The sequence below is a fragment of the Notolabrus celidotus genome, chromosome 4, assembly GCF_009762535.1.
Source record: "Notolabrus celidotus isolate fNotCel1 chromosome 4, fNotCel1.pri, whole genome shotgun sequence".
Taxonomy (NCBI): Eukaryota; Metazoa; Chordata; class Actinopteri; order Labriformes; family Labridae; genus Notolabrus; species Notolabrus celidotus.
The window spans coordinates 5254293-5274947 of NC_048275.1; the positions used below are offsets into that span (position 1 = coordinate 5254293).

General features: G+C 41.6%; 1 protein-coding gene across 1 annotated transcript; it reads left to right on the top strand.

The window, feature by feature from the left end:
* The first annotated feature begins 1544 nt into the window (after positions 1 to 1544).
* fam160b1 (family with sequence similarity 160 member B1) lies at positions 1545 to 20379 on the top strand. Its single transcript, XM_034681768.1, has 17 exons — positions 1545 to 1912; positions 2832 to 2910; positions 7266 to 7435; positions 7538 to 7642; positions 7746 to 7868; positions 7940 to 8164; positions 8242 to 8438; positions 8529 to 8643; positions 8757 to 8833; positions 11177 to 11369; positions 11699 to 11862; positions 12651 to 12797; positions 13943 to 14033; positions 14108 to 14251; positions 14809 to 14949; positions 17115 to 17218; positions 19437 to 20379. Exons 1-17 carry the CDS (start codon positions 1868 to 1870, stop codon positions 19546 to 19548), a joined length of 2232 nt encoding a protein of 743 aa, XP_034537659.1. The 5' UTR covers positions 1545 to 1867; the 3' UTR covers positions 19549 to 20379.
* The last annotated feature ends 276 nt before the right edge of the window (positions 20380 to 20655 follow it).

Here is a 20655-nt window from a genome sequence, read left to right on the forward strand (position 1 = left end):
ATTATACTTTAGTTACTTATAAATAAATAAAAAGGGTACCGAGTCCCAAAAGTTCCCCAAAAACCTAACCTAAGTCTATTTGTTATGTTGTAGACACAAGATATTTATATTGTAAGCACAAGTTAATTATTTTCTGAGCATAATATGTGAACTACTGCAAATTATTTTGGGGATTTCAGGGTCTCTGTACAAAAGGTATTAGGTTCAAATTCATGTATTTATTTGCAACTATTAATTGCAACTCTATCCAGGGTCTGATTCTAACTTCTTACAGTCAAACAAATGTGAACCAAACAAGCAGCAACCTCCGGTCTAAAAATATGAGGCCAGACAGATACCCGACAGATACCTAAGATAAGATAAGATAAGATATTACTTTATTGATCCCCCGGGGGGGGAAATTCAGTTGTTACAGCAACCCAGACATAAGTACAATCAAGAAAGAAGTTTCAATAAGTACAAAATAAGATAAAAAAAATAAGTAAGTACAAAATAAAATAAAAATAAAAAATAAAAAATAAAACAAAATAACATAAAATAAATAAAATAAAATAAAAAATAAGTAAAATAAAAATAGATAAATAAAGCTAGAATACAATTTAGATATATACAATGTTACAAATGGAATTTAAATTAAATAGCAGTAATTACAGGCAGTATTAAAAAAATGTTTCAGTAGTGACAGGTTGACATGGTGTGAATATGGTTGGTAATGACAAATTAAGCAATTTGATATCAATCAATCAATCAATCAATCAATCAATCAATCAATCAATCAAGTTTAATTTATATAGCACCTTTCATACAAATTAAATGCAATTGAAAGAGATTTACATCGTTTGAAAACAAGACAGAAGCAGAAGTAAGAAAATAGCAAAACATATTAAAAAACAAAAATAGATTCTGAAGAAGAGACTGATGAACACAGAAAACAATAAAATATATGTAATTAAAAATTAGTTATAGAAGAAGAAGAAGAACGTTTCACTTGTGTTATTTTTCAGTCATGCTACACGCACAGTTTTTGGTATATACATACAATGCACACACATGCTATAGACATGCACTTAGGGAGAGATGTCAGAGTGAGGATGCTGCCATCAACCAGCACACCCCAAGCATTTGGGGATTCGGTGCCTTGCTCAGGGGCACCTCAGCAGTGTAAGTGAACCAGCACCAGTCCACATGCCAAACTTCGTCCATGCTGGGACTGGAACCGGCGACCCTTCGGTTCCCAAGTCAAATCCCTATGGACTGAGCTACTGCCGCCCCCAGTAGTCTATGGAACCTAATGGGACATGTGATTATCTTAGGATGGGGTTGGTAATGGGCTAAAAAAAAGTAGTTATAAATATATGTTTGGTTTATTTAGTTTAAAAAGCCTTTGATTATCTAAGAAAATTGTGTTGTTGTAGCCATCCCCACTCTCCCCTACTGTCTCAGCGTTATATGACGTCAATTAGGAAAACTGGCTTTGTCTGAGTGCAACATTTCGTTCCTCTTACAGAGTAAATCCTCCCAGTCCGAAGCTCCTTTTTCCCATCCTCCCTGACACGTGAACGCATCGCCCCCTGCTGGATGTAAACAGAAGCGTTTGGCGAGCGAAGTGCCACCGTGTCCTAAAGCCAGCGAGCTCCTTCCTCCTACCTGAGCCTTTACCCCGGGGGACGTCCTCTTGTCTCCAGAGGTCTCCTCCAGTGCCCTCTCTCTGGTGCTCTCAGGGTTTTATTGCTCACTCCTTCTCTTTTCGTTCCAAGGGTCAGTACATGAAACCTCCAATCTGGATCGAGGCGGCAGCAGCAGGAAGAAGAAGATAGAGGAGTTCTCTCGGTCTTCTCGGGAGAAAATCGTCCAATCCAAGAACAAAATGTTCTCCAAATTCACCTCCATCCTGCAGCACGCTGTGGAGGCGGTGAGTGTGTGACCTCCACCTGTGTGTGTGCTCACCTGGTGTGTGTTGTTGTCTGTTTTAAAGGCCTCAGACATCAGAACGTCATCACACACACACCATGCTAACTAGCCAGCTAGCTAATTGTGTTTGTTTGTGTTTGTGGTCAGGCTGTTGTTTACATGTGGGGGACTTTATTTGTTTTTTATCCCACCTTTAAAACAAACAATATCTCCTGCTGTCATTCACCTGGTGTGTCTCTAATAGTGTGTTTTAAAGGTAGTTTGTGTAGCTAGCTAGCCGCTAATGTTAGCTTGTATCCTGAAGCTAACGTTAGCTTGCTCTGGATTCAGATTTCAGTCTCATCATGAAGAGTTATGTCGACATGATCACACAGCTGGGGTTGAGGTTGTGTAACTGTGTTAAAGGGGATGATAAAGGGACAGTCTGTCAAACCACACAGGGAGGTTTTCATAGTTTAGTTTAAGCTAGCACGTTAGCCATCCGGTTGCCCCAATAGAAGCAGAATCCTCTGAATCTGCTTCATGTGAACAGATTCAATCAATAAATGAGCTTCAGGTGATTCAAAGGGAACTTCTACACCTTGTGTGTTAATTTGAGAGTGAAAGGAAATGTCTCCTGTTAGATATTTGACCTCTCATGATGAGACACAGCTTGTTTATGTGTGAAAATGAGCTAGCTAACATTTACAGACTTAAATGCCTCATTGTTGATGTTTTCAAAACTCACATTAGAGTCTTTAAAACTCAGATAATCTACTCCTGCTTCAAGCTAACGGACACCACAATATTAATCTCCACCTGATTGTCTCTGTAACATGTAATCAAGCTGTCAGGGTGATGAGTGTTCTCCCTCAGGGGGAATTAGTGTAAACTAATAAATACTCATGGTGTGTTTGTTCCTTCTGTTCTATGTGTTCCAGCTCGCCCCATCGCTGCCCTTACAGGAGGACTTCGTCTATCACTGGAAGGCCATCACACATTACTACATCGAGACGTCAGGTAAAGAGACTCCTGAGAGACTAACACCTGTTGTAGTTAAAGTGACCTGAGGCTTTTACTACGAAGCCAGTTCAACACTCCAAACTGAAACCAACACAGCTGTGTTTACAGAGTGAAGGAAGAACTAACGGATAAGACCAACTGCAGAGAGTGAACGCACAAATCATGAGTTTTAATATCACTTTCTAATCATTAGTGAACAAAAGAGCTGACAATAATAACTCAAGTTTATTCTTGTGGCATAGATGTCATATGGTCGCTCATTTTTGTATTCATTCAATTATTATACACGTGTAAATTATACGTATATGAACATCTGAAACTCTGATTCCCTCCTCATTTAACAATCCACTCAAAACCTACCTCCTCATAAAGTCAACAACACGTGATCTCCACTCCCTCCCCACCTCTGATCTCTCCTTCTGTATCTGATACCTTTATTTTTGTTGCACATCATGTGAAGCGTCATGCAGCATCCTGTTTCTGAGCGGGTTCAGGATCAGCTACAACATTTGTAAGACTTTTGATGTTAAAAATCCTGCTTCATGGTACTCCCTTGGTGCAGAGGTGGATTGATTGTTGTGCAGGTTGTCTTAAGTCATTTGTGTACATTACATATTTTTACATTTTATTTTCATTTAATTTAATTTTTGTTTTACTTCAACAATATATTTATTGTGTTTTATGTGACAAGACAAATACTAATGGTACAATTGACATAAAATATACATTATACCAACAACATAATCCCTCCAAATAAATAAATGAAAACAAGTAAAATACAATAGAATAATACATGAATAATACAATTTTTAAAAAAAAAGGCAAAAAAATAATAATAGTAATTAAATAAAATAAACAAATACACAACACAGCACCATTTTTCAATTAATTCGCTTCGTAACGTCCGAGAAACTCAATTAAAGGTGATTAAATTTCTTGTAAATCTCCCCCCTGTCCCCTGACAATATAAGTAAGTCGTTCCAATACAATGCATGATGCCATCTCCTTCACCCACATATGCATTGAGGGCACATCCACTTTCCTCCAGTATAAAGATATCAACCTCCTGGCCTGCAGGAGTCCAAAGTCAATGAGTTTTAGTTGTCTTGAGGTAAAAGTACACTTCTCTGGGTGTAAACCATAGACTGTAAAAAATATGGACGTAGTATCCGTGACGTCACCCATCTGTTCCTGAGAGCTGTTTTGAAGCAAATCGACGGCAGCAGCCATATTGGTAATGCGGAACTCAACTAGGCAGAGTGTGACGTAGTGTGAGTCTCTTAGCCAATGGCTGTGTGTTCCCGACCGGGATTCACGTCAGTCATGTCCTTATTTGGGCAAAACTCATAATCTTAATATCTTCTTAACCGTCACGTTAGAAAAAAATTCACCCCCCGTACAGTGTGTGCCATTAGAGAGATTAGCGTTGTAGGGCCAAGCCGTTTTTTGAACCAGGCTGTAAACATGTTTATTAATGCTGCAAAGATCGTCTTTTTCCCATTCATATCTATGTGGTTTCCGGTGTTTCTGCAGCCAGCCTCAAGCGGATTTTCGATGTATTGCAGTTTATATCACTTCCGCATTGGCTTCATCGTTTGAGACCGGAGTTTGCCGCTTGGTGTAAACCCAACACACGCATCCTTGCTTGAAAAGGAACACTCACTCCAGCGATCTTAGATAAAGTTTGTACGACTGACTTCCAGTAATTCTGTAGTTTTGGACAGTCCCAGACACAGTGAAAATTTACATTTAATTTAGCTATTTTACTACTTTATTGTATTTATCTATTTTATTTTATTTTACTTATCTTTTTTTATTATTCTTATTCGATTTTATCTATTTAGGGCCCGAGCACCGATGGTGGCGAAGGCCCTATTGTAACCCTAAGGGTTATTATTATAGGAGATTGCAGATTTGGACCCCTGAACGTGAATGAAAGCGCAAGTATTTTTGCACACTCATCGGGTCTGGTGAAAATTGCAAGTTATCATAGGTCTCGCAAAAAAATTCTCAGTAGCGCCCCCTGGAGGTAAAAATAACACCCTACGCATCAAGTTTTTTGAGCTACATGCATGAAAAGTCCTACACATATTCATGGCATCAGGACGCACAAAAAAGCCTCTTGCACCCATATTTGAAACTCAACAGGAAGAGCGCCACCTAGCTTTGAACATGAAAATGGGTCCGTGCAAGAGTGCATACTTTCGCTATCTTCTCCTAGAGCTTTTCTCCGATTCAGTCCAAACTAGGCACATTCTATAGTAAACCCATTGACGATTAATACAAAGTAAAGGCATTCCGTTTAGACGTAAGATGTGGGCGTGGCAGACTTTGGGGCGGGGCATAAAAAAAAACCCGTCGGAAAATAGATTTTTGTGACTTTAAAATGCACGTAATTTCACCTCATCATCCAGCCAGTATATACTCTCAGATCTTGCTTTCGCATCATGTGATGGCAAATATCAGGCGATGGTTTACATGTGGCGGCGACTCGCGTAGGCGGCGGCCGCGGGTGTGCGAGGGCCCGTTCATCGCCGCTTGTGGTAATTTTTCTATTTCTATCTGAATTATTGATTTTTATTTTTGTTTGTTCTTGTTCTATATTAATCTATTTTTATTTATTTTCCATTTTTATCGTAATTATTGGAAAAAAAAATCATTTTCATTTGTGTGTATTTGATATTTTTCTATTTTTTTGCTTATTTTTCTATTTTTTTGCTTATTTTTCTATTTTTATTTTATTTTTCTACTTTTATCCTTATTATCTATTTTTATTTTTATTGGATTTTTCCTTTATTTGTCCTCTCTTTATTTTTCTACCTTTATTCTTGTACCTCTTCTTCCTACTATGTCTTGTTGCTGCAATAACTGAACTTCCTCCCTGGGATAAATGAAGTCTTATCTTATCTTATTGATACCTGTATGATTTTTAGAACAGTGCTTTAAACTTGAGTTACTCTAAAGACAGGAAGTAAATCTTCCATGAAGCAGTTTCATATTCATCCTTTAATAAGTGATTGGTTTCAGCTGATGATCGTATTAATCGCCTGCTGATGCAGCATCTAAATGTAGGAAACAAACCGACACACTGTGAAGGAAAATCTCACTTTAGGTGCAGACATGTGAAGTATGTGGGGAATGTCATGCGAGCTGCAGACTTGAACACTCTTGTCAGTTTGAGAGCAGCTCCAGATTATAAGGAGGACGGCCTGATTTCAGCCTGTGGGGACCCGAGCAGGTAGAACGTGAACACCATGAGTCTGATCAGAGACGTGATGAACCCTATCGCGTCTAAATCTGACACCTTCTGCTCGAACGACCGGCTCAAACCGCTTCTTGGTAGTTCTCCCCGTTAGTCCAGTTTAACAGAACTTTCTCTGAACAGCTGAGGGGGATTATACGAGGGTTATGATGCAGCTGAGCTGGTTCAGGGTGATTTAATCTGTGGTTTGTAGACTTGTGACGCTCTGAGCTCATGCTAACACCGCCTGGAGGGCTTCAGACTTTCATCTTTATAAAAACTGTAAATGCAAATGATCAAATCAAGTGCTTTAGATAATCACAACAAGGTGAATCTGAATGTGTTAGAGAGTTAGTAGATCAAAACGTGGTCTCTAGACTTGTGCATGACTACAGATAAACATGACTTTAACAGGCAGAAACCTCCAGCAGGACCAGACTCATGTTAGACACACATCTGCTGAGACCGTGTTGGAGAGAGGGATGGAGGGAGATGAAGAGAGAGAGAGATGATAGCGGGGACACAGATAGTAGTAGTTGTAGCAGCTGGAGTCTGACACGTCCACAGCAGCAGAGATCCAGAGGAACCTACGAGACAAGGGAGCTCAGGGACTCCAGAAAGGACTATGGTTAGTAACTTTAATGGGACAGGAAGAGTTAAAGTGAGAGACAGGCAGAGAGAGGAGAGAGAGGGAAAGACAGGATCCCAGTGTGTCAGTCTAAGCCAATAGCAGCATAACTAAGAGCTGGTCCAAGCCTGATCCAGCTCTAACTATAAGCTTTATCAAAAAGGAAAGTTTGAAGCCTACTCTTAAAAGTAGAGAGGGTGTCTGCCTCCCGGACCTTGACTGGTAGATGATTCCAAAGGAGAGGGGCCTGATAACTGAAGGCTCTACCTCCCATACTTTTAGAGGCTTTAGTACGAAGAGCAGGCCTGCATGTTGGGAGCGTTGCTTCATCAGTCGAGCTTTGGTTTAGATGGAGAAGTGTAAATCCTCTCAAAGGGGAAGTGGTGAAGCAAAATCTGCAGCAGCTGAAATCTCAAGTTTCACAGTCAGGAGGAACAAAGCTGAGACGTGTGTGTGTGTGTGTGTGTGTGTTTCTCTGGATAGATGACAAAGCTCCGGTCACAGACACAAACATCCCCTCCCACCTGGAACAGATGCTGGACATCCTGACCCAGGAGGAGGCAGAGCGCGAGTCTGGAGAGACGGGACCCTGCATGGAGTATCTCCTGCACCACAAGATCCTGGAGACGCTCTACACGCTGGGCAAGGCAGACGTAAGACACTCATCGGAAATATGCAAATAAGAGTGTGTGACGCCGGATTAAATGTAGTGACATGTGAATACTAACATGCTCTGTTTGTTTGTGTCCCTTCAGTGTCCTCCTGGCATGAAGCAGCAGGTGCTAACCTTCTACACGAAGCTGCTCGCACACATCCGTCAGCCTCTGCTGCCCCACATCAACGTCCACAGACCTGTACAGGTGAGAAGAGGACTGCATTTCTGTTATCTGTCTCTGTTAGCTGATAGTGAGACTTCTTTTAACCTCCCTCCTCTTCTCTGTGTGTGTCTCGTTCCTCCGTCAGAAACTGATCCGGCTGTGTGGGGAAGTGCTGGCTGCTCCCACAGAGAACGAAGAGATCCAGTTTCTCTGTATCGTCTGTGCCAAACTGAAGCAGGACCCGTACCTCGTCAACTTCTTCCTCGAGGTGAGTCGCTGCTTTGAACGGAGGGAGGATAAAGTAAGTCAGGAAATGTCTCTAACTCGTGTTGTTTGCAGAACAAGTTAAAGCGCCCTGAGACGAAGCGTCCTGCAGGGGCCGACGCAGGGAAGGAGAATGTTCTGGCTCCAGACACCGGTCAGTCCCCATCAGAGGAGCGGACTGAGGATCAGCCGGCTGCAGCTGCTGCCGCCGCCGCCTCCACGTCGAGTCCAACCACCAACAATAACAACAACAACAACTACAATCTGGTCTCCTCCCTGCTCAACCTCACAAAGAGTCCTGTAAGTCATCCCAAAGATGAACACTTTCAGAGGTTTCAGAGTGTCTGAAGTTAAAGTTTGATCTCTCTCCGGCTCAGGACGGGAGGATAGTGGTGAAGGCGTGCGAGGGTCTGATGCTGCTGGTCAGTTTGCCGGAGCCTGCAGCCGCCAAGTGTTTGACGGAAAACACGGAGCTGTGTGACCTCCTCACCGACAGGCTGGTCGGCTTCTACAAAGCCCTGCCGCAGTCCATGGACCCTCTGGACATCGAGACCGTGGAGGCGGTGAACTGGGGGTAAGGATCTCCTCTATCCTTATTTTAAAAAAGCTTCCTCTGAGAAGTTTGATCTCACCTGTGCTCCCTCTCTCCCTCCTGTGCTCTCAGTCTGGACGTGTATAACCTGAAGGAGGACGCCGCAGTCTTCACGGGGAAGCGTGCTCTCATCTCCTTCCTGTCGTGGCTCGATTTCTGCGACCAGCTCATCAAAGAGGCTCAGAAGGTCTTTAAAGCTGACTCACTGTTTCTTCTATTCATGCATCGTATTGTGACAAACAAAAGAGACGTTGATTTCTGAACGCCGCCGTTCTTCTTCTTCTTCTTCTTGTCTTCCAGTCGGCGGCGGCAGTGATGTCTAAAGCGGTGAGAGAGCGCTTCTTTGTGTCTGTGATGGAACCGCAGCTCATGCAGACGTGAGTCCTCTTCTGAATCATCAATCACTCCTCCTTTATTCAGACTCTTCATGTTGTCTCAGGGCGGTGCCGGTTCCTCCACGTCTGTCAAACGTTTCAATGCTCTGATAATTCTTTTATACCGTGAGAGTAAAACAACACAGACTCTGTTTAACATGAGATCTCATCAGGAAGAACCAACGATTAGGAACACGATTACTATCAGAACAAAGCTTCACAGATTAGAGAAGGAGGAGGAAGGAACAGTGGTCGACCAGTTTCTGAAGGAGTGAAGAAATCAGATGTTATTTTGTGATTCATCGTTTCACTGCATTTTATTTTCTTAAAGAACATTCTTTAAAATTCAAGCTCAACCCATCTTTATTTATATTTATTATTTATTATATTTTTAATTCATACTTACAATCATGCAGCCAGAACTGCTTCACGAAAGGACAGAGAGACAGAAAACAACAGAAATAGTAAAATAATAAAAGACGTAAAAATACAAAAATATTTCAAAATAAAATAAATACAGTAAAATTAATAAAATAAGTAGTAGTTAAAGAAAGCTACAATTAAAATCAGTTAAAGTAAAAAATAAAATAAAATACAATAAATAAATAGACAACTAAATACATGTTTTTTAAAAAGTTAAAATAATGATTATAATAAAAACAACCTGCAGGAAGGAGATGTTGATTATATGTTGATGTTTTTTTTTTTACAATTGATAAAATATAATAATGAATGAAAAAACAAAACAGCTGATCAGGATCAATCAATCAAACTTTATTTATACAGCACCTTTCATACAAATCAAATGTAATTGAAAGTGCTTAAATGCTGTTGAAACAAGCAGGAAGCAGATATGAAATAATATTAAAAAAATAACTAAAAATTAAATACATAAATACAATTCATTAAATTAAAAAATAACTTAAAGGGGCGCTGGTGGCCTAGCGGTCTAAGCGCCCCACATACAGAGGCTACAGTCCTCATTGCAGGGGTCGTCGGTTCGATTCCCAGCCGGTGGACCATTTCCTGCATGTCTTCCCCCGCTCTCTACTCCCCACACTTCCTGTTTTTCTTCAGCTGTCCTATCAAAATAAAGGCAAAAAGGCCAAAAAAATATAACTTAAAAAAAAAATCAAAAGTAAAACAACAAAAACAACAATAAATGTATGTTATATGTAATTAAACACAAGTTAAAGCATCAAAATAACAATAAGAATATACATTTTTTTAAAGAAATGAAGGCTCTGAAAATGTCTTTAATCATTCAGATTAATCGGCTGACACATTAATGGATCTGTCTCTAGAAAAGAGACATATTTGTGTGATCATGCAGCTGAATCATTCCCTCATGGAGCCTCTACACGGCAGACAGTTCTCATTCACAGGTCGACAAAAACAAAACAAGGGATCCAACAAAGCAGTCAGTTCACAGTTTAATATGTGCCTCGTTTTATTGGTCATGGTTTTCATTTCCTGACCTGTGGTCCTGAGCTGTGGGTCATGACCGAAAGGATAAGATCGCGGATACAAGCGGCTGAAATGAGTTTCCTCTGAAGGGTGTCTGGGCTCGGCCTTAGAGATAGGGTCAGGAGCTCGGACATCCGGAGGGAGCTCGGAGTAGAGCCGCTGCTCCTTCGCGTTGAAAGGAGTCAGCTGAGGTGGTTCGGGCATCTGATAAGGATGCCTCCCAGACGCCTCCCTTTAGAGGTGTTCCGGGCACGTCCAACTGGGAGAAGGCCCCGGGGTAGACCCAGAACGCGGTGGAGGGATTATATCTCCTGCCTGGTCTGGGAACGCCTCGGGATTCCCCAGGAGGAGCTGGAAAGTGTCGCCGGGGAGAGGGATGTCTGGGTCAATTTGCTTGGACTGCTACCCTCAGCGACCCGACCCCGGATAAGCGGAAGAAAATGGATGGATGGATGGATGGTTTTCAGTTCAGTTCAGTTCAGGCGTCTCTGGCCTCGTACAGTTTGTTCCGTATTCTTTTCTTGGCCTTTTAGGGGGTAAAGGTCAGGGTGGGGTGAGGTTATTCGTATACCCTGTTATCTGTGGTTACATGTTTGTCCTCTCCACGGCCAAACGAGAGCCTGTTTGACTTTCATTAAGTGGACAGATTTAGAGTTCTGCTCTCTTCTTTCCCCAAAGTGACAGATAATGAACCGTCACACTGACGTATCTCTCTCTCTCTCTCTCTCTCTCTCTCTCTCTCTCTCTCTCTCTCTCTCTCTCTCTCTCTCTCTCTCTCTCTCTCTCTCTCTCTCTCTCTCTCTTCCCCCCCCTTTCTCTGCAAAGCTTTAATACCTGATACTGTCCTAACACATGTATTGTAAATGTGGGTTCACTCAGGTCCGAGGTGGGCATCCTGACCTCCACGGCCCTGCTGAACCGGATCATCAGACAGGTGACGTCAGAGGCTCTGCTGCAGGAGATGGTGTTCTTCCTGCTGGGGGAGGAGAGAGAGCCGGAGACGGTGGCGACCATCGCTCAGAATCCTCTCAGACACAGACTCATCGAGCACTGCGACCACCTGTCAGACGAGGTTCAATCATCACACGTCTTTCAGCCTTTTGTTATTCCATCGTTGTTACATAACCGGCTTCAGAAATGCAAATTCACACGTCCATTGATTCTTCTCTCATTGTTAAATATTCAGAGAACAAGTGTCCGTCTGCCCCTCAAGGATTCAGAGCTCCAGAGAATCTTCTGATTTATCCAAACACATGAATTAATTATGATGTGACAGAGCTCATTGTCAGCACACAAACAAAAGAGATGAATCATCAGAGTGAAGTTAGAAAAGGCTGCGTTATCACAGAACAAACGCTCTGCATGTTCCTCCGGCTGACTCTCCTCCTCCTCCGTCCTCAGATCAGCATCATGACTCTGCGGCTGTTCGAACAGCTGATCCAGAAACCCAGCCAGCACATCCTGCACAGCTTGGTGCTGCACGGCCTGGAGGAGAGGAACTACCTGGAGAACAAACCGCAGGAGGAGCGGGAGCCTCTGGAGAACGGGCAGCCGCACGATGCCGTGTAAGACCCCGCCGTCTGACCTTTGAACCGCCCTAAAACTCATCTTCAAAATAAAGTGAATGCATCAGCAGGCTGTGTTTCTCAGATGTGGAGACTAATCTGCTCCTTAGTGTGTTTTTAGGTTTCAGATTTGTTTAAACATGTTGCATGAAGTCATATCAGTCTGTTGTACCGTTAAACGATCAGTTCTGGAAGTTTCATGCATGCAATGTGGAATATAAGCGTGCACAGCTCTGAAACATGAAGATGAACTAGTGCAAACAAAACAAACTCTGTGACTCACAAATAAAGTTTCCCTCTGATTTATTCTGCAAAAATTAAAGTTTTCAGCTTCACACGACATGTTGCTCAAACATTTCAACAAAAGGGAGACTGAATTTGTGAGCGGCAGTATTTTACGTGCATCAAATGTCCTGCAAAGATAGAAGGTCACTGAATGCAGCACTGTTATATCTGCAGAGTTTCATGAGCTGGACAAACTTTGAAACATTTTTATGACGATAGACGTTAAAATAATGGGACGATTCATCATGCACGTCCAAGGAGTGTAAACCTCTGATCACATATTCACTCACTTTAGGATTCTGCAAAACTGCAACTCAAAGGGTCCTAAAGCCCTCTAATCCTATAAATAAATATATGCATGTAACTATAAATCACTTTTTATCTGCACACAAAGTTAAGCACAAAGATGAACTCTCAATTTAGAATCCAGAATGAAAGACAGAAATTAAAAACTCACGTCTCATTCCTCTGATCAGACGAATGTATTTGTGTTTCTTCCACAGAGATCTTGAAGAGGACCCCCTGTTCGGTGATGATGTCTCCCCTGACAGCAGGCTGTCCGGCTCTGATTGGCTCAGCTCGTCTCCTCCTCAGAGTCCCGACCACGCCAAGCCCGACGGGAAGACGGAGGTCCACAAGATCGTCAACAGGTACGCAGACGGTTCAGGACGCAGGGGACGGGGTGAGGAGTTTCAATGTTCTCCACCTCACGTGAACACATGAACAGGAAGATCAAACGTTTCAAACAGGCGCACTACTTTGGCATCATGATACTCCAAAGTTACCTGAAGCACACTTTTTCCTCATGCAACTTGGAATCACAGAGGAGCTTCAATTCAAGCTCATTAATCTTGTTAAACAGGGACGTGATTCTTCAGACTTTGTGATCTGAGAAGTTGACTTTAAGAGACTTTGAATATCCAGGAGGATGTTAGTTGGTATTCAGCTCGTGCTCGTCCTGCAGACTTTAAAAAGGACCGCAGTGAGATCGTTTGATGTTCATCTGCCGAGCTTTAAATTCACTCTAAAGTCTGATAATGACACGGACTGTGGAGGAAACTCTTCTGGGTGCAGGTAGAGGACCTCGCTTTCATCTGACATCTCCTGAGAGGATTTGCGCTGCAGTAGAAGCTACACACAGACGTCCAATTTTATTTAGGGTGCGTGTTCGCCGTCCCACAGCGTGCGCCCTGCTACACAGGAAGGGTGTTTGCAGCCTTGAGCAGCTGGGTCCAGTATAGAGAGAACAACATTAAAACAACAGGTTACAGATCCTTTCTGTGATTACTAAGCCTATAGCAGTCTCAATAATAAGACATTTTATTAATAAAATGCTTTTCAGAACACTCAAAGACACTTTACAAATCCTAATCACACATTAAAAGATTAAACACAGCAGTTATAAAAACATTAACAGTTCAAAGCAGTTTTGAAAAGGTCTGAGCCTATAGCAGCATAACTAAGAGCTGGTCCAAGCCTGATCCAGCTCTAAATATAAGCTTTATCAAAAAGGAAAGTTTGAAGCCTACTCTTAAAAGTAGAGAGGGTGTCTGCCTCCCGGACCCTGACTGGTAGATGATTCCAAAGGAGAGGGGCCTGATAACTGAAGGTTCTACCTCCCATACTACTTTTAGAGACTTTAGGAGCAGATCGTGGAGGCAGTTCATGCACAAGTCTTGGTTCTATCAGCAGCTGCAGCTTGTTCTGAGTGAATTCACCTCTGAGTGGATTATCTCTGAACTTGTCACACCCCGGTCTCAGAATGAAGATTAATAGTCCTCTTCATTTCCTGCAGTTTCCTGTGTTTGGTTCCCGATGAGGCCAAGTCGTCATATCAAGTGGAAGGAACGGGCTACGACACCTACCTCAGAGACGCACACAGACAGGTAACGACCGCTCTCCATCATCAGAGTCTACCTCAGAGTGTAGACCAGGTACTCACTGTGCTCATGCTCCTCAGTTCAGGGACTACTGCGGGGTCTGTCAGCGGTGGGACTGGAGGGGGAATCCTAAACCCTTTGAGAAGTGCAACCTGGACGCCCCGTTCTTCGAGGGACACTTCCTGAAGGTTCTCTTCGACAGGATGGGTCGCATCCTGGATCAGGTCTGTGTTCAGAAACCCCTGCAGGGTGCATGCTCTATGTTCAAACATCAGCTGTGTTTTTAAACTTCTGTTCTTCAGTGGAAACTCAGTAACCAGTCTGCAGAGTAAATAAAGCCTCCTGCATGCTAATGAGCACAGGAGTTCATGTAAGGTCACACTTGATGAGATTCTTCTCCTGAAAAGCAGCAGATAAGTTTCCACAGATTAAATTCTCCCACGCAGCTGAAAGTTCACACACGCTGCTCGCTGCATAATTAAAGTCCTCTGATGGAGAGAGAGGAGAGAGAAACGAGGAGAGCGTGCAGATGAGCGGATGATTACGATGAGGTCGTCTCAATTTAGGAAATCAAAACAAAAATAATGAGACGGAGCCGTGAACTCATCAGACCGGGGTTCATAAAGATGACTGATGGAGATAATGAAGTCTGATGGACTGTTTGCAGATTTTAAAGGATCAAACATCGACCATCCCCATTTCTTCTTCATGTTAAACTCCTGCTCTTATTCCTCATCTTCGTCTGACGTAGTTTTAATTTGACTTCCTGTCTTTCCTCCAGCCCTACGACGTGAACCTGCAGGTGACTGCTGTGCTCTCCAAGCTGTCTCTGTTACCGCACCCTCACCTGCACGAGTACCTGCTGGACCCTTACATCAACCTGGCCCCCGGCTGCAGGTCTCTGTTCTCCGTCATCGTCAGGGTAAGACACCCGTCCAGTTGATCAGACACCTGGGTGCTCTGAGATCTACCGCGTGTCTTGTGAAGTGTCTCAACATCCGAGTGTTTCAGTGTTACCTCGGTGTGGGCGGGGCTTATTAGCTTTGATTTGAGAGAGAGAGAGAGAGAGAGAGAGAGAGAGAGAGAGAGAGAGAGAGAGAGAGAGAGAGAGAGAGAGAGAGAGAGAGAGAGAGAGAGAGAGAGAGAGAGAGAGAGAGAGAGAGAGAGAGAGAGAGAGAGAGAGAGAGAGAGAGACAGAGAGACAGAGAGAGAGAGACAGAGAGAACGACATGCATCAAATCCTGCAGGAACCAGGAATCGATCTTACGACCAGGGCGACCATAATAATAATAATTTTATTTATAGAGCACTTTTCAAAAACAGGTTACAAATAAATAATACAATAAATCACACATGGCAAAATCAAGAAATGAAATATATTTTAAAAGACATTTTTCAAATATATATATATTTAAACGGTTAAACTTGGGTAAAAAAAATTAACAAATAAAATAAATAAATAAAAGTAACAAAAATAAAATAAATACATCTAAAAAATAATATAAAAATAAAGAAATAAATAAAAAAACAGAAGTGCGATAAGTATGTTTTTAGAAATGCTTGTAGCCTCTGTTCATGGGGCGCCTGCTCTGTCATCTGAACTAAACTGGCATCCTGATGGTTATTTATTTATTTAAGTTGTTGTATTATATTTGAAAATCTTTTAACGACTAAAATACCACACTTTAAGAATGTTTTTTTTTTTTTTTTTTTTTCAAAGATCTTTTTATTTAGATTTTGACACATTACAAAAAAAAAGATCAGTGCAAACAATTCAAGAAAGTGACGTTTTTGTATAAGAAACATATTATGTAAATGAATACATTTTTTTTTTTTAAAAAGCCAATATGTGGTAGTAACTTAAAATAAAAGATTGACAAGTACTCAAACAGGAAAATAAAGAATAGTGAAATTACAATACGATGAGTAGGTGAATATCAAAAAAATAATAATAATTAAAAAAGATAAAAGAGCAATAAGTATAGAAAAAAACAAAAAAACAAATATACATCCATATATGTCCAGATACACCCATATACATACATACATACATACATACATACATACATACATACATATATATACAAATACATACATACATACATATACATACAAATACATACATACATACATACATACATACATACATACATACATACATACATATACATACAAATACATACATACATACATACATACATACATACATACATACATACAAATACATACATACATACATACAAATACATACATACATACATATACATACAAATACATACATACATACATACATACATACATACATACATACAAATACATACATACATACATACATACAAATACATACATACATACATACATACATATACATACAAATACATACATATACATATACATACATACATACATACATACATACATACATACATACATACATACATGTATGTACATACACACATGGAAATAAAAATATAATCGTACAAGAAAAAAAACCCCCGGATAAATTAATAAATAAACAAACAAAAAAAAAATAATAATAAAAGGAATGAAAGTACCAAAAACAAGTTAAGAAGTAGAATATACAAAACAAACAAAAACAAAAAAACACACAAGTAAACAAACAAACAAACAAAAAAAAACCAACATGTTTTTTAGTCTTATTTCGAAATTTAATTTCTCCTTGATTCCTAAAAAATCACACTTAGCCTCCACACACACACATAGACTTGTACCTCTGGTTTCTCACACACCTGCTCACCCCTCTCTTTCTTTCTCTGTTCGCTCTGTTGACTTTTCTTGGCGATCTAAAAATGCCCCAAAAAAAGGACGCACTTTTCACATTTTGGACTCGGCTTTCCACGACAGCAAATCAGGCGAACGCATCCCCAACATAAAGATAAAGAAGCGGGACAACTTCCAAATAATATCTATGAAGGATTTCTGAAAAGCAGCACCCATAGGCTGAACTCTCCCCTCACAGATTTCTCTCTTTGCAGCCTCTTCTTCATGATCTTGTCTGTTTGATAGAATCACAGAAACATCCCAAAGAGAGCAGGAATAACTTGTTTTTGTTTTGGTGTTTTTTAGGTGGTTGGAGATCTCATGTTGAGGATTCAGCGCATCCCAGACTTCACCCCCAAACTGCTGCTCGTCAGGAAGAGATTATTGGGACTGGAGCCGGAGGGCATCATGTATGTACAGTGACGACTCTGTGTAGCCGAGCTCATCCAAATCTTCAAACTTTATTTATCTGTTTTCTGAGCTGTGAGTTTTATTACAGAACATTGTATCAAATATAACATCAGGAAGAAACCAGAGAAAGATGAGAAAACAACAATTAGTAAAGACACAAACACAGGATCCACGTCTTAAAAACAAACTGTGAGGGCCTTTTTATATTAAACCTACTCGGTCTTTAATGAACACTTCTTTTTAAAGATACAAACTTGATGATTAGGGGTGTAACGATTCTTTTTAACAACGATTCGATTCGTATCATGAATCGTGGTTGCCGATAGGATTAAAGGAAGATATTGGTTCATTTAGAACGATACGATACGAAATGATTCAGTGAGTTGAAATCGATGTAGTCGGATCATTGAAATATAAATTGATACATCGATGTAGTAGATGAATCGTTACACCTCCATTGATGATTACTAACTATATCCGTCCACTCCTGTATCATTGAGTGTTGAGGATGTAACTATGGTCTGGGTTATGCAGGAATCAAAGCACTAAACATGTATTCATCAGGATGCCTAACGCCGGACTTCCACCAGATACGTGTCTAGTCCGTCTCTGCGCTCTCACATCTGTCGACGCCCACCGGCTGCATTTTCAGAAAGGAGCATGTAGCCGGACTAGCGTGACCGAGCGCAGACAGACCGGACACGGATCTGGTGGAACCTGAAAATCAAAGTTTCTTTTGAGTACTAACTGGGCAGTCCAAGAGAACATACAGATGAGCAGCTTCCTGAAATCCACACTAAAAGACAGGTTTCTGTTCACACCTGAAAAATACAAACTCAGACCTTTCATACAAAGGATGCAAGGTCTGAGAAGAAATCAAAACTTCTTATTCAACATTAAAGGTGACATATCATGCAAAATGGACTTTTTAATGGTTCTTTACCTGAAATATGTGTCCCTGTCTACAAACCCCCCGAGAATGAAAAAAATCCATTCTGCCCCTGTTCTGATTTCTCCACCTTTCTGTAAATGTGTGTGAAACGAGCCGTTTCAGACTTCCGTGTTTTTTGTTACGTAACAACAATATCCGGTCTGTCACGGAGTCAGAGTTCGGAGCTTGTTCAGCCCATAGACTGTATAAAATAATACTGAATCCCCCCTCCTCTGTTTTTCATTACCTGCACACATGTGTGCTAACAAGGAGCTTAGGAGGGAGGCATGCTAGTTGTAGGCTGTCTTAATAAACACAAAGGTCGGTTTTACTCCCCACGTCTGCAGATTTGAAGATCTAGTGGATGATTTTTATTTGTCATGGATAAGTGCTAGCGCTAGTTAGCATAGCCACATAGCTATATGTTCATAGCTATAGCTGTAGCTGTAGCTGTGTACCAAGACACACGTCGACATACTGACAAATAAAACAACAAGAAACACTAAATCTATGACCAATCCTTCAGAAAGGTCCTGCTGCCTTTCTGGCAGAGGTCGGTTTTACTCCCCACGTCTGCAGATTTGAAGATCTAGTGGATGATTTTTATTTATCATGGATAAGTGCTAGCGCTAGTTAGCATAGCCACATAGCTACATGTTCGTAGCTGTGTACCAAGACACACGTCTACATACTGATAAATAAAACAAGAAACACTAAATCTGTGACCAATCCTTCAGAAAGGTCCTGCTACAGGCGCCTCTCCGTCAGGATCAGATTCTGGATCAGATTCAGAGGGTTGAAGTAACGTGATCTCTGAGCAGCCGTGTATATTCAGCCAACATGTAAACATTAGATCAACGTGCTGGAGAGCCGAGGCACATCCACTTCCTGAGGGGGCGTGGTCAGAGGGACAACAGAGTGTTCTGAGGAGGACTGAAGAAGAGGGTTTTTCAGGCATGCCAAAATCTGATTTCAAAGTGTTTTTTTGAGCATAAACTTTAAAGACATGTTTTGGGGACCTGTTAGACCAATATATATTGATGAAAAAAGCGTGATATGTCCCCTTTAAAAAAGAACAATGATAATCAATCAATCTTTGATAAATAGGTATGACACAAGTTTTACTTTCTATAAAGAGATTTTTATGAATTGTGATATAAAAATGTGAAGTGAAGACGAAAAGAAAAAATTATTCTCTGAATTCTTTTAATCAAAATCAAACTGTGTTTAAGTCTGTTTGCTCGTCTCCATCAGACTTTAAATATGTCCCTCTCTTCCTCCCGTAGCATCGACCACATGACTCTCCTGGAGGGCGTGATCGTGCTGGAGGAGTTCTGCAAAGAGCTGGCAGCCATCGCCTTTGTCAAATACCACGCAGCTGCCTCCTCCTCGCCGTGATCCTCCCGCTGCCGCTCCATCTGCCTCGCTCAGCGGACAGGTCAGGATCAAACTCTGGGGCGCGGTGGAGCCGGTGGCACAGGGCTCAGAAACAAACTTTACCACTAACTGCTCGTCCCGACTGTTAGAGCCCGCCCACGGGTCTCATGGCTCCGCCTCCTCCGGGCTGCAAAAAAAAAGAAAAAGAAGCTCTGGTCTGTTTTTAAAGCGGGTCGGAGCGCAGACACTGCCCAGCCTGCAGAGGAGGAGGAGGAGGAGGAGGAGGAGGAGGAGGAGGAGGAGGAGGAGGAGCGAGGCTTCCCCGGACTCTCCCTCCTCCTCACCAGCCAAACGTTCACACCCTGTAATTATTGCGGACACACGGATGTTTGTGTATTTATTTCCTGTCCCGTGTCGGCTCATTTGTAAAAGTCATTGCCTTAGTGTGGACTCACACCGTTCAGTTTCACCGGACTGTTTCCTTTTGAAACATTTTAATCTTAAAGCGTCGTGTTGTCTGTTTGAAGACAAGAGGCTGCCGAACAATGCCCACTCCCTTCTCCCCTGTACTCTATATACCTGTAGTTACACACACACACACACACACACACACTCTTACTGGGCTGCAGTATTTAAGATGCTGCGCTCATGTTTTATATGCCAAGTCCTCTTATTTATTTGCTTTCATGTTGCCTTTTAGCTAACGTCGTATTACGTTGAGTTTAAAGAACTTTGTTTGTTTGCTCGGTTTGTCTTTAAGTGCTTCATCTGTGCTCGCCCCAAAGATTTCACCGTCATCACATCCTCTTCATGTTCTGGTGACTTTAGTAAAGATGGAAGTTTGCACACGGATTCAGCCGCATCGCTCTCGTTACATTAATGTTCGTGCTTTTTATCGGCCTGCAGGGATCTTTGAGTGATCCGGTGTTTCATCTCTCACCCTCCAGTGTTTATTTATCCAAAAGAGTGTGTTGGATTGTTTCAGTAAGGTCTGTTTCTGGATGCAGAGGATACAAATCAGCATTATCAGTGATTTAAAGCAACAGTTCATCATATTCACACCACGGCTGCTTCTTCTGATCCTAAAACATTAAAACAAATCCACTACCTCTGAATCAGTCAGCTTTA

Coding starts and splice junctions, on each gene's coding strand:
- fam160b1 (XM_034681768.1), top strand. CDS start 1,868: ATGTTCTCCAAATTCACCTCCATCCTGCAGCACGCTGTGGAGGCG. Junction 7,869..7,939: donor TCGTCAACTTCTTCCTCGAG/GTGAGTCGCTGC, acceptor TGTTGTTTGCAG/AACAAGTTAAAGCGCCCTGA. Junction 14,252..14,808: donor TGGGTCGCATCCTGGATCAG/GTCTGTGTTCAG, acceptor TCTTTCCTCCAG/CCCTACGACGTGAACCTGCA.